The sequence below is a fragment of the Balaenoptera ricei genome, chromosome 10 (genome assembly GCF_028023285.1).
Source record: "Balaenoptera ricei isolate mBalRic1 chromosome 10, mBalRic1.hap2, whole genome shotgun sequence".
NCBI classification, from domain to species: Eukaryota; Metazoa; Chordata; class Mammalia; order Artiodactyla; family Balaenopteridae; genus Balaenoptera; species Balaenoptera ricei.
Genome location: NC_082648.1, coordinates 18,733,990 through 18,747,782, shown reverse-complemented (window position 1 = coordinate 18,747,782; position 13,793 = coordinate 18,733,990). Strand labels below are relative to the sequence as shown.

Genomic DNA, 13,793 nt, shown 5'->3' with positions numbered 1-13,793 from the left:
TTTTTTATAACATAAAGAAAGAGAATTAGATATTAAAAAAAACTACTTCACACATTAATCCTAACTCTAACTAGAATCCATTCATTAAACAAATAATTTCACTGAGCACTTAACCATGTGGCTAGGCATTGCTGTTCTAGGGGCTGGGGATATAGCAGTGAATGAAACAAAATTTTTGTCCTCAAAAGCATTACAGTGGGGGAATTTTAAACAATCTCATTTTGTCATTATTTTAAACAAATAACAAGTTCACAAAACTCAAAATGGGGAACTGTTTAAAAAATGATGAAAATTTTTAGTTTTTAACATTATATCAAGAATCTTTCATTAATTGTTTAAATTTAAACTTACCAATGCAAACTGATTGACTTGAATGAAGAGTATTTCTACTTCCTTTTCAGTAACTTCAGACCCAAAACCCTTATATTCTTTGTAGGCTTCAAGGTAAGAACGCAGCCACTGGCCCTGCAGTTCTCTGTCTGGATAAAGACTATAGTCTACATCACTCACACCTAAAATAGAAAAGAAAGTACACTGAGATTTTTAAGAACACATTACACATCTTCTGCAAACTTTAATAATCCCTACCATCTACATATGTTTTCAGAAAAAAATTATTAAATGTTTCCATTTTGGGCTGAAATACTAGATATTATTAAGTAAATAGCATTTATTAGAATAATAAACCAATCATAATATATTCCAAATTAAATTCTAATGCACAGTACAGTTGATCACTATAATCAATTCTCATTGCCTCAGTTTTTCCTCAAAGTATGAAGCTTGCTTGAACCACCTGCATCAGAAGCCACAAATCTTCGATTTTAATAAGTACCTCAGGAGATTCTTATGAGATTCTTATGCACACTAAATATCTAGAGCATTTCCTAGAACTGTGGCTCTAAAGCTTCTTTAACCATTTCTCACAGAGTAAGAAATACATTTTTATATTGAAACCTTATACACACACCTGATACTAAATTTCACAGAACAATATTTACCCTAACTACACCTTCCAATTCTGATACATTCTATTTCTTTTCCCTTCCTTGCTTTAATTACCCCACATATCTGATCTCATGATGTATAGTTTGAAAAATACTAATCTAGTTCATAGTATTTTGCCTAGCCTTCAAGGTTCTTCCTAAGTTGATCCAAACTTACTTCTCTGGTCTTATGACACTCTATTCTCCTTCATGGATTTTATATCCTACAGAAATAGGTATACTCATCTTGAAGATTTCTTCCTTCTTCCTGCAGTGGCCTCTCTTTCTCTTCTATCTGCACATCCAAACTCTACCTAACTTTTTCAATATTTTTCTACACAAAATCATATTAAGATCACTCTTTTGTATCCACAGCAGTGACTATCCATATTACTAATATGGTGATATCTCATTATATGCACAACTGCTTTCCCTTCCTATAGATATTTATGTACAACATGTATGTGGGGATATGGCATGTACAGAGGCTTGGTGGAGGGAAATAACTGAAAACACGTAAACTAAAACTTTCCCCCACCTCTCTTTACCCAGTCTGATAACTTAGAAGTATATGAAAATACATGAATACATAAATATATAAAAATACAAATTCAGCAATGAAAAGTTCCTGCTAGGTATAAACCATCCAGGGGAATTCCCTAATCTTCACTATTTTAGAGCATTTCATGTTTCTAAATATAGCCATAAAATGTATTTTAAATTAATTATACTTACATTAAAAAAATTTAAACTTTTATCTTTGATGGTAATAAAAGATTATTTTCAGGGGTAAAAATGACCAGGTTTTCAATTATTCATAGTCAATGAAAAAAAAAAAAAAAATTCTTGAGCTCTTTAGTTAAACAACATTCCAAAAGCCCAAGGACACAATAGAAACAGCAAAGGCTTTTAAATGATTAAAAAGTTGGTTTCAAATCTTAGTTCTTCGCATTTTACTGTGACCTTGGTGAGTTACTTTACTCATTTGTAAACTGGGTATATTACCCAACTTGTTGTGTAGAAAAAATCAGATGAGATGAGATTTACAAAGCAACTATGTCAATTCTTAACAAAAGTCACACATAAAAAAGCCACAATCGGGGCTTCCCTGGTGGCGCAGTGGTTGAGAATCTGCCTGCCAATGCAGGGGACACGGGTTCGAGCCCTGGTCTGGGAGGATCCCACATGCCGCGGAGCAACTAAGCCCGTGAGCCACAACTACTGAGCCTGCGCGTCTGGAGCCTGTGCTCCGCAACAAGAGAGGCTGCGATAGTGAGAGGCCCGCGCACCGTGATGAAGAGTGGCCCCCGCTTGCCACAACTAGAGAAAGCCCTCGCAGAGAAACGAAGACCCAACACAGCCATAAATAGAAATAAATAAATTAAAAAAAAATCATTTAAAAAAAAAAAAAAAAAAGGGACTTTCCAAAGTCTTTAAAAAAAAAAAAAAGCCACAATCATTATTTTCCTTAAGAAATTAAGGAAGAGGTCATCACCTCTTTCCTCCAATAATAAAGAAAAACCAAAAAGGTCAGGAAGAAAATAAAAATTGTTGCTCCTACCCCCAGTTGATCTTCTTTAAAGAAAAGGAAAAACAATTCGAAAAGCACCCTTTCAAAATTATATATGCTACTCCATTAGAGGAACATGTTCCTCTAGATTTTACCTGCAAATTCATTGAAATGATTTCCAATATCATATGCCAGGTAGTTGTATCCAGAATATTCATAATCAATGAACTGTACATCACCTATGTGAGACACAAAAACAGAGACATAAGAAATCACATATAGGATCAGAAAATCCCTATGCTATTTATAATTAAATAGCTTCCAATATTTTGTCTCATTGTACGTGCTTGGTTACATGCACTTCTGAGACAATACAGGGTAAGGCTGTGAATTTTATGGCAATGAGCTTTACAAAATTCAAATTATTTATCTGGGTCAACAGCTTCTTTGTGAACATTAATGTCCACTACACTAAAGAAAAGTCAAGATACAGTCATTCTCCAAGTTCAAACAAAAGCAAAATATGTCTTTAACCACATGGGGGCATCAGTTACTTAAAAATTCAAGTTTAGTTAGAAATGAAAACTATCTTTGGAAACTTAATAATCTATGCAACTTTAACAAAAAATTAATCTATGATACTCCAACAGTGAATTGACAAGCTAATCTATATACGAAAATAAAATACAGACTTTCAAAGACTTGAATTCTGAGAACCCTGCACTTACGTTATAACACTTGCTGATCAACGTAACAACATGCCTAATTTAAGAAGTTAGTTGCTATCAAACTCTTACATATTCCTGGAATGCTACATAATTAAGGTTTCCAATAGCATATTTGAGCAGCCTTAAGGTGGTTGTTTTATCATTTAAAAAGAGCAAAGGTATAGTTGCTTTTAAATATTTTTTTAATTTGAGAAATTTTTACATAAACTAAAGAGATTCTTATTCTAAATTAGTGCTAAACATAGATACAGGTATGCGTATTTCATTATAATTCTCCAAAGACTATCCTGTTCCGCCTGCCCAAGGGACAAACTCCTGCTTAAGAACACTTCATTTTCGAGTACTGAATATTAGAGAGGGTTTGACTCAACAGAGATATAGGTCCTATTTTTTAAAAGACGAGAAAAAGAGAGAGAGAAAGAGAGAAACATTAGAAAAAAAAAAAATCAAAATGGGTCACTGTCTACATCAAGGGATCACAAACTCAAAGGCTAACAGGGCTCAACAGTTAAAACAGATACATGAACAGAGATGGCTGTAAGAACACTTTCTAAGCTGCTGATATTGAGAAAATGCAGAGCATATGTCTAGTTACATTATCTTTTAAAACATCAAGCTCAGGTAACAAAACAAACTTCTGGTTTATACACACTGGCTTTTCCCAGATAAAAGAGCTTTTGGACTGTCATGTGTCATACAGATTTATATGTTTAATCTGGGGATGTATGTTGATCATATTCAAACTCAGAAAAAGAGAATTATATGACGAAAAATGTAATGGCAAGTGGAGTATTTTAGACAAAAGCAAAAAAATTTAATGTAATTGTATTTAATATTTAATTCAAAATTTTTATAATAGTCAAGTCTAGAGTAAAATAAGTGAGATCATCAAAGTATAAAAGCCCAGTCAGTTACCAAAATCTATATGCATATTGACAAAATAATATAAGGTTTTTAAAAGTTGGTGACTACATAAACCACTGCAACTCAACCAGTTTAAATTCCTGAATTCACAAAAACTATTCCACAGAAAGTCTTAAAGTTAACCAAATCACTTCACTAAACTGCAGAATGGGAAGACAGAACAAGCTTTAACCAAATCACTTTACTAATAAGCTCCAAAATGAAAAGTCAGAACATATTTTAAAATTTTTTTCTAGGTACCCTTGGGAATGAGAGAGTAAAGACCACCACCATGACAAAATACTGTGCAGCCATGATAAAAATTTCATTTTCAAAAATTATTAAATGACCAGGAGAATTACAAATGTTATATGAAAAAAGACACAAAATAGTAAACACAGTGATCCAAATTATTAAAATATTATGCCTGAAGAGAGGAAAAAAGAAAAAAAAACATAATGCACAGGGGGAAAAGATGAATGGAAATAAACCAAAACAAAATGTTTCTACTAGTTTCATTTCAGATGGTAGACAAGTGACCTTTTTTCCTTTATTCTCTGCAATAAACATTACTTTTAGGAGGAAAAAAAAATGACAGTTTAAAAAGATTAAGATGAATAAGAGACTAAACACGATTTGGGAAATACCTAACCACCCAGCCTTCAAGAAATCAGGATTCCAGAGGATTTACTAAGTTGTATTACTGAGCCAACCAAACAGTTTTAATAAACAATGTTTTAAATTGCAGCTGTTGATTGCTTTAGCTCTTTTAAACACAAATTCTTGTAGAGCTCATATTAACAGTTACATGCCAATAAAAATACACAGCCCAGTCCTGAAGCTTACTTTTGCCACATAAACAAAAGCTTCAATTTCAATTTTCAAAATTATATTTAGAATTTGGCAAACATAAATAAAATGGCAGGTAAAACATGCCTGCTTATAAATACAATTTAAATAAAGCATAGATCATTTTAACAAAAGTTAAAATCTGTTTCAGTACGAAAATTTTAGCAATGACTTTTTGTAGTAGCATTAATTCATTAAAACTAGCCTTTATTTTTAAATGCTATGTTGAGTTTATAAATAATGAAATTTTAAAAATAAGAAAATGAAGCTAACAAGATACAGATGAGGCTGTTACCAGGCTCCGTGCATGTGAACAAGTGATGCGATAAACCTCCAGTCAGTGCGTTTAAGAAGCACGGGTGCGCCGCCACATGGCAGCAACAATGGCATACCTAATCTGTAGCAGATGAAGAAAATTTGGCAAACTCACATTTTACAAGACACAAAGCTTAAAAGGAAAAAAATTTTTTTTTAATCTGCATTAACTATTCTTTTCAAACAACTGCAAACAAAGTGGAACTCAACCTTAAATTTAATCTTCTGCAACAAAGTAAAATTAAAGAGGCCTGCTTCCCTTATTTCGGGTGCCAGAAAAATCAAATTACTGGAAAATGCTTTCCTACCAAAAAAATGCACTGAACTTTTTTCTTCTACAAATTTAACTTCTGAATTCTAAAATTTCCAATTATTTAGAGGAACATCCACATCACTATTAATAATTAATAGCTCATATGGCATGACTATCTTGTTAATTCTTTAAGATATGAATTTTTAATTGGGGATTCAAGGGTGGAAAGAAAATGAGAATACTCCAGAAAACTTTACACAAAATTTTATATAGGCAGATTCTGAGGGGATTCTCAATTTTCCAGATTCTCAAGGGATCCTTGACCTCTAAAAAGTAAAGCATTGCTTTAAGAGCTAAGACTATATTTTATCTGTATATAATTAGCACACTCACTAGCACACAATGGGTAAAGCATAAGATTACTGAATAAAACTATAATCTGAATTTTCAAAAGCTACATTTTTCTTTTTTTGTTTCTTACGCAGTAATGAAATCCACACTCTACTGAGTTAAATTGTTCAAATCTCAGGACAGTTTAAACAATATTTAAAGTACTTTAAAACCAAAAAAATTAGCTTATTAACTAAGGCTATTATAATTCACATGATACATTCATTTGGACTCCTTTTATGTATTGTTGTTACGGAGAAAAGGATAAAGATGAAAAGCAAAATAACCAATATGAGAAACTGAAAATGTTTCCAACTCACTCTACTTGCTCTACAGTGTTATGTAAGGCAGAAAGAGAACAAGAGAGAAAAAGTAACCATGATTACACTAATGTTGGCAAAATGCTCTCTATTACACAGAAAAAGGAAGTATTCTGTTCTGGGAAACTTTCGCTTCATCCCTTACTCTAGCGTCCAGTAACTTTACCCTGGACGTGTACACCTTCACCACACAGCACTCAACATTCTGAATGTAAACTTGTGTATTGTGATCTGACTTGCCCACTACATGGCACATGGCTTCCTGGAGAGGCAGTAGGTCCCTTCCACTTCTCCTTGTGCAATCCACAGAGCAAATCCTAGCACACAGGAAGTATTCAAATGCTAGTGAAATAAATGGAGGTTTTGCAGAAAATGCTCAGACACAATGATAACACGTTTAAATGGCAGCGGGGGAGAAGCATGAAATACTGAGGAACAAAATATGGCATTTCTGACATTCTTATTCCAGTATATGATTGAACATACAGTGGCACTGAATGTATGAGTAAAGAAAAAACACTGAACTAGTAACCATTTTAGGTAGCTCTTCCTTGATAGTTCAGGTTTTTACAGTGCATTTAAAGTTTTTTATTACCCGATTTAGGGTTATTTTATTTTATACTAAATAGTGATCCAGACTACAAGTTAAAACAAGGTTAAGATTATCCTTCATAAAAATTCCACCCTGGAAAATATAGGTTAGCAAATAAAAAAATAAATTTAAATTTTAAAATAAAACAAAAAACTCTTGTTAAAATATCAATAAAATAACCACAACCATATCCATGCCTTTTCATGAATAATAATAAAGTGTATAAGATTTAGAGTCAATCAAGTGACTAAGAATGGTGACTCACCCATTTTCTATTTATATTGTTTTATTTAAAACTCTAAAGAAAAACCTGGCTTACTCTGTAATTCCCAGAAAAGCTTCCTTTTTCTTCCACTCATTTGTATTTCCTTAAATAGCTGTAAATCAGCTTCTTGCATTTGCTGACAGAGAAAATAATCAATGGCAGCCATTTTAAGTAACATATTAGGTCTTCAAGTGAGCTTTTTATGAAGCTTTTATGAATGGGGGAAAAGGAGAAACAAAACAGCCACCAATAAACATTCTGACAGAGCACCAAGACATGAGACAACAAACTCAAAAGCTTTAGCAATTACTTCTAACATGTGAGCAGTTAAAGGATTAGCTGAAATTAAAATATTAGATTTGAAGTCAGTCAATAAGCAATACTGAAATTTGTTCTACTTAGTATAAATTCTTTTTAATTAATTGCTGATTAATTTAAAAGATGACTGATACAAGTCTTATCTTACAATTCTGGAGCGAGAACCACTGCTTTTGGTTTTACTATTATATAACAAATTCTATCATCATATCATTAAGTATACTTTTCTTACCTTTTTAAGATGTCATTTCACTGAAGCCAAGGAATGGGCTGCTGTCTTACCAACCACCTAATTCCTGGCACTGACTAACTTTTCAAAAATCTTGGCAGCTACCATCAACTTCAGAAAGGAAGCTTACTCTTCTCCCATATTCCTGAGTCCTGTCAACTGACATGATGAAAACAAGTAGCAGCAGTATTTCTTCTGTGATGCCTACCAGTTCTGTAACATTCGCAGGTGAAAATGCCTAAAAACTGCAGCGTGCTCACAGTCTGTGTGTGTGTATATGAGTACGTATATACACATATACATATATATATTTTTAAACTTTAAATTAATCACTCAAGTTATAGTTAAGATAGAATCTGTAAATTGCACTTAAAGATAATCTGAATTGTCATCGCATACCAATGAGTCATAAATCCTTCTGGCTTATACTGATAGTAACCATTTTCACTTTTTCAGAATCAGATACATTTTGTATAATGCATCTCCTATAAACATGATACAGGGGTTGGCAAACAATGTGTTCTCAAGCCAAATCCAGCCCAGTGCCTGTTTCTGTAGACAAAGTTTCATTGGAACACAGCCACACATATTCGTTCATGAATTATATGAACAGTATATGGCTGTGTTTGTGCCACAACACAGATCTGAATAGTGGAAACAGAGACTATAACATGGGATGAAAAGTCTAAAGTATGTATTACATAGCCCCTTACAGAAAATGTTTGCCAACTCCTATCATGGTATAATAGCTGCAACTGAGAGCTGCTAAGCACCTAGTCTGGTGCTATTTACATTATATGCATCATCTAAAATCTTTCCAGGAACCATCTGAAGTAGATTTCATCTCCTAAGTTTCAAATAAAGCAAATAAAAGTTCTGGACTATCAACAGTATAAGCACTTCCTAGAAATCTGTTAAACATGCAGAGTCCTAAGTCCATCAATAGAAATTCTTGTTCAGATGGTCTTGGATGGAGCCCAGAAACCTACATTTTTCCCAAGTACCCTAGGTGATTCTGGTGCAGATAGTAAAGGATCAAATATAAACAATTAATGAAGAGATAAAATGACTTGTCTAATACCACCTACTTCCATATGTGATTAAGCAGGGATGTGAACACTAGTGTGCTTGGTTCCAAAATGTATATTCTTTTTGACTTCTCTTTTAAGTTACTTAGGAGTTTGATTACTCTTTTAAGAGTAATATATCTGCTTTTAAGAGTTACTTAGAGATTTTTAATCTAGTTACAACATATAAAAATCTAATTTACTACGTTTGAAAAGTACATGCAGAGACTTCAAGATGATCCAATATAAATTCATGAAGTTTAACTAAAATTTGTACTTCCAAGATATTAAGGGTCTGAAACACACTATAGAGAGATACTGAGCTTGATGATGCAAAGGCTAGTCCCGTGGCTTTCATCTTGTTATTTTTATATATATCATAGGTGGATACAAAATGGTGAAGTCCTGACCTCAAATCACATGAATGATTTAACAAGTGATAACAAATCAAACACATTTGTGAACATAATATATAGCTTAATCATTTATTCTTTGTAGAAACCATTTTAACTTGAAAAGACTTAACACTTGGCTTTTAGATGCTATAACAAAGTAACAAGTTCAGGTAAAGAACTTTGCAGTGCACATTTCTAATTTTCATGATCCTCCTTGATATTGCAATTATAAGTACTAATACTATGCTACAGCTCAAATGTATATATTTTCTGCTTATTAAACTTACTAAATTTACATAATTTACCTTTTATAAAGTATGAGGCATGTTACTTCTCCTTGTAACTAAAGACAAATATGTCATAGTCACATTACTTCAAAACCATTAGCTCCTAATTTGAAACAGAGTAAGATAATAATAAAAAGAACAAGCTTCTTGCCACATGGTCATGAGTTTCAGATTTTACCTGAACAACATTCCAACCATGTTTTCTTAAGGCTTATGTAGCAACTAATCACATAGGAATTGATTTTTTTAATGGATGCCAGAAAGTCCAAAGTAGCCCTCCTAACGGACAGTATAAAGCCATTGGTAAGAAAAAAAGAACAGAATATCACCACAACTAACATACAAACATAACCACAAAGACAAGAAGAAACAAATGGTACATAACAGACTTCTATGAAGAAGGGCAAACTCTAAAAACTCTATCAACATATTTACACTTGTTGAACTGTGAGTTTTATTCTTCTGTGTAGGGAAGAAAACTTAGACACAAAAGTATGATTTAGGTAACTCGTGGTAAAGTAAACAATGACAACCTTGAACTCTTAAAGCCAGATGGAAGCATAACTATTTTATTTGAAAATATGAGAACTTTTCATATCACCAATCAGTAGTTTAGATAGGCAACTGGTTAAATAAAAAAGCAAAAATTAATTTTTTTACCTAAGACATAGTAATCTGATTTTTTTGGTCCCTTATGTTTTAGATTATAAACAAGTTTGTTCAGTGAAATGAATATTCAAAAGAAACTTATAAAATAAAAATATGAAAAGTTAAAATTATATTCCAAAGGAAATAACAGATTCTCTTGATTAACTTGCAGTTAAAAATAAAGCTGAGTGTCCACTTCAAATGTAAGATGAAGACCCTCACTTGAAATTCCATTATATAAAATAATGTGTTATTAGATCTTGCACTGAACTTAAAAGCTAATATACATCGCTTTAATGCATAACTAATACTCTAGTCTCACAAATGGCATTGAGATTTGGTTACTAGTATATAATGTAGTACATATATACTATGACAATTATATATAATAAATGGATAGTAATAAATTAAAGGGCACTGTCAAGTACTTAATGTTTTGGGGTACACCTGAAGTTTTCAAAAAACGATTCCACACAGACTTCAAGACATTCAAAATAAAGATGTTAGCTCAGAAAATTTTTTAAAAATAGAATCTCTAATCAGATTAAAGTATCAAATATAAAAGGTACTTAAGTATGTTTTTGAAAATATGTGCTTCAGTCTACCACCCTTGACAGTGTTCTTTGGTTAGTTTTCTTCAAATTAAAGTCAGTTACAAATATTAAAAGCTTTTGCATTAGAACAGTCTCAGCTTACAATCTGATAAGAATGGTCATAAACAGTATTTAACATAATATGACCACTTAATCAGAATTCATTGGCTTCAATATCTTCACAACAGCACACTTTTAATTCAAAATAATCTTCCAAGTATGATACCTATCTTCAAAACTGGTTTCCTACAAAATGCAATAGCTTCAAAGTTTCAAACAGACTTTTTGAATTAATACTAATCTTTCAACCAAAATTGCGTTTTAAAAATGTCAATGTAGTATTGAAGGGCACCTACCATTTTAGCAACCAAACCTCAAACCACTTTATCCAATAATATAATACAACCAAGTGTTTCTTAACTATAAAAACATAGAGAATTTGAATACAGCAAGATAGGAACAATCCCAAAAAACAATTCACCAAAAAGTTCACTGACCATCTCAAAAAATGTTAAAAACAATTTACTAAAGTGTCTTGATTATTACTTTAGTAGATAAAATTTCAGCAACTACAAATAAAATTTCCTCCATCTGTGGCTCTCTCCTTAGCATCAAAATATCTAACAAATCAGTATAATAAACAGGTAATGGGAAACCTGGAGACATATTTGCTTCTAATACTGCTGTCCCCCCCCGACACTCAAAAAATTTCTATATTTATAAAACAGTGCAATGTCAGCTGGTTTTTCAATAACCCCCATTACAAGCAGGTGCATTTTCAAACCATGAACTACCAAATATTTACAATTAAATTCATAAACAAAGTAATTTTATCATTTTTCATTTAAAACTCTAACAGAAAAACCAAAAACTGTTTCTAATAAACCAATTCTAAGAAACATATTTTATACAACTATGCAGAGAATATATATTCCTAATTTAGCACAGTTACTGTGACTTTGTAACCAAAAGAAAATGTTGAAGACTGCACACATGTTTTTAACCCTTGCGTTTGAATTAAATTTATTGACACAAAGATCAAAGGATTGTTAAGAACATGAAGAAAAAAACTTTACTCACTGCTAAAGTCAAACACCTACCTTGTTTCTCATTGTAGATTATATTCTTACACAACAGATCATTATGGCAAAGCACAACAGGTGAGCCCAGGTTAGAAAGAATCTTCTTCATCCAAGTCATTTCTTCCTGAAGAATCTGAGAGCTTGGGATATCACTTAGGAACCTTTCAGTTTTTTAAAAAAAAAGAGTTATATCTTATTTATATTAATGGCAACATTTTTTAAAGTTTCATTAAGGAATAAAATCTTCTTTTCTTTTCTTTTTGGTCATATAGAACTTATTTTTTTCCTTCTAGTTTTATTAAGATATAATTGACACACACAGCACTGTGTAAGTTTAAGGTGTACAGCATGATTTGACTTACATACATCATGGAATGATTACTATAATAAGGTTAATGAGCCGCCATCATCTCACAAAGATACAAAATAAAAAGAAAAAAACGACTTTTTTCTTGTAATGAGAACTCATGATTTACTCTCTTAACAACTTTCATATATAATGCACAGCAGTGTTAATTTATCATGTTTTATATTACATCCCTAAGTACTTATTTATTTTGTAACTAGAAGTTTGAACCTTTTGCCTACTTTCATCCAATTCCCCCTTCCCCATACCCCACCTCTGGTAACCACAGATCTGATCTCTTTTTCTCTGAGTTTTGTTTGTTTTTGAAATATAAATGACCTGCAGCACTATGTTACTTCCTGGTGCATGACACAATAATTCTATATTTCTATACATACCAAAGAAAATCTATTTTTAATAAGTTCTTTCCATTTAAATGCACAGACTTCTGAATTAAAACAAGCCAATTATTCTAAAGATTAGAATAAAGAAAAACCATTAAAAAGAACTTAAACATGAATAAAAAGAAACAGAGCAACAGTTAAAATGCAGGGCAGAAAAGTAAAAAATGTATCAGTACAAAATGGGATGAGGGAATAATATATATATCTAACAGCTAACAATTACTAACACTATTCTAAATGTCTTATATTTATCTCCATTTTATAGATGGGGGAAACCAAGACACAAAGAGTTTAATAAAAAGAAGTTTAAGTATATTATTTAAAATTACAAAGATAGTCCATTAAAGAACTAAAATATCTATTTCAAGCTTGGAAGGGTGAATATAGTACAAATCAGCTAAAGTCACATTTGAAAGTCAATAGATATTATCTACTATTGATAAATCAACTCATTATTTTATGATAATCATACAATCGTTAATCATATAAAATTATGATACTATCATATGGTAACCACATCATAGAATACTCATCTTTACAGAGAACTGCCTCAGTAGTCAGGCTGGGAAGGGTGAGAGTTGGTACGGCAAGAAGGATCAGTGATCATGGCTTTTTATCCTACACTCTTTTCTGTACTATTTATTGTGCTGTATTTGTAATAATTTGATAAAAATACAATGGAACAAAAATAGGGTGCTACTACTAATTCCTCAATAGCACCATCAGGCTTACAAAATAAGTTCTCTTCATTCTTTCTCTATATCATCTCTCAAATTACCCCTTACATTTCCATTTTATAACACAAAAAGGATTCTGTATCACTGAGTTTACTTTAATGAATTTGCCTATGGAAATAATAGGATTCAAAGGATTATTAACATAATTACAATCATATACAGACAAAAAGGAATGGAAGAAAATATGAAACATATTTTTAATATTTTAACTGTTTTTAATGTTTTAGTTGTATATTTTCTGTTGGGGCAAGGTTCTTTCATTATTTACCACACTGCCTCTCCAGCTTTACCCAAGTATCACTAACCTCAAGCATTTGAAGTAACCTTCTCTGAATAATAATAATAATAATAATTTTTAAAATAGCAGCTAACATTTATTTAGCACTTATATGGCCAAGCACGGTTCTAAGAAATTTGTATATGCCAACTCAATTAATCCTCACAGAACCCCTAAAAGGTAAATATACTACCTTTGTTATTTCTGTTTTATGGAAGAAGAAATAGGTAATCTGTCCAAGGTTACACAGCAGAACTGAGATTTGATCCCAGGCAGTCTGGCTCCAGTCTTGTACTCTT

The 13,793-nt window shown here is 31.9% G+C and overlaps 1 protein-coding gene across 1 annotated transcript in view; it reads right to left on the bottom strand.

Moving 5' to 3' along the window:
* ETNK1 (ethanolamine kinase 1) overlaps positions 1–13,793 on the bottom strand; it is a 70,639-nt gene that overhangs the window by 17,183 nt on the left and 39,663 nt on the right. The window contains exons 4-6 of the mRNA XM_059935447.1: positions 11,749–11,891; positions 2,652–2,735; positions 352–512 (exon numbers count right to left, since the gene is read on the bottom strand). Coding sequence (XP_059791430.1) covers positions 352–512; positions 2,652–2,735; positions 11,749–11,891 — 388 coding nt within the window. The remainder of the gene's footprint in view (positions 1–351; positions 513–2,651; positions 2,736–11,748; positions 11,892–13,793) is intronic.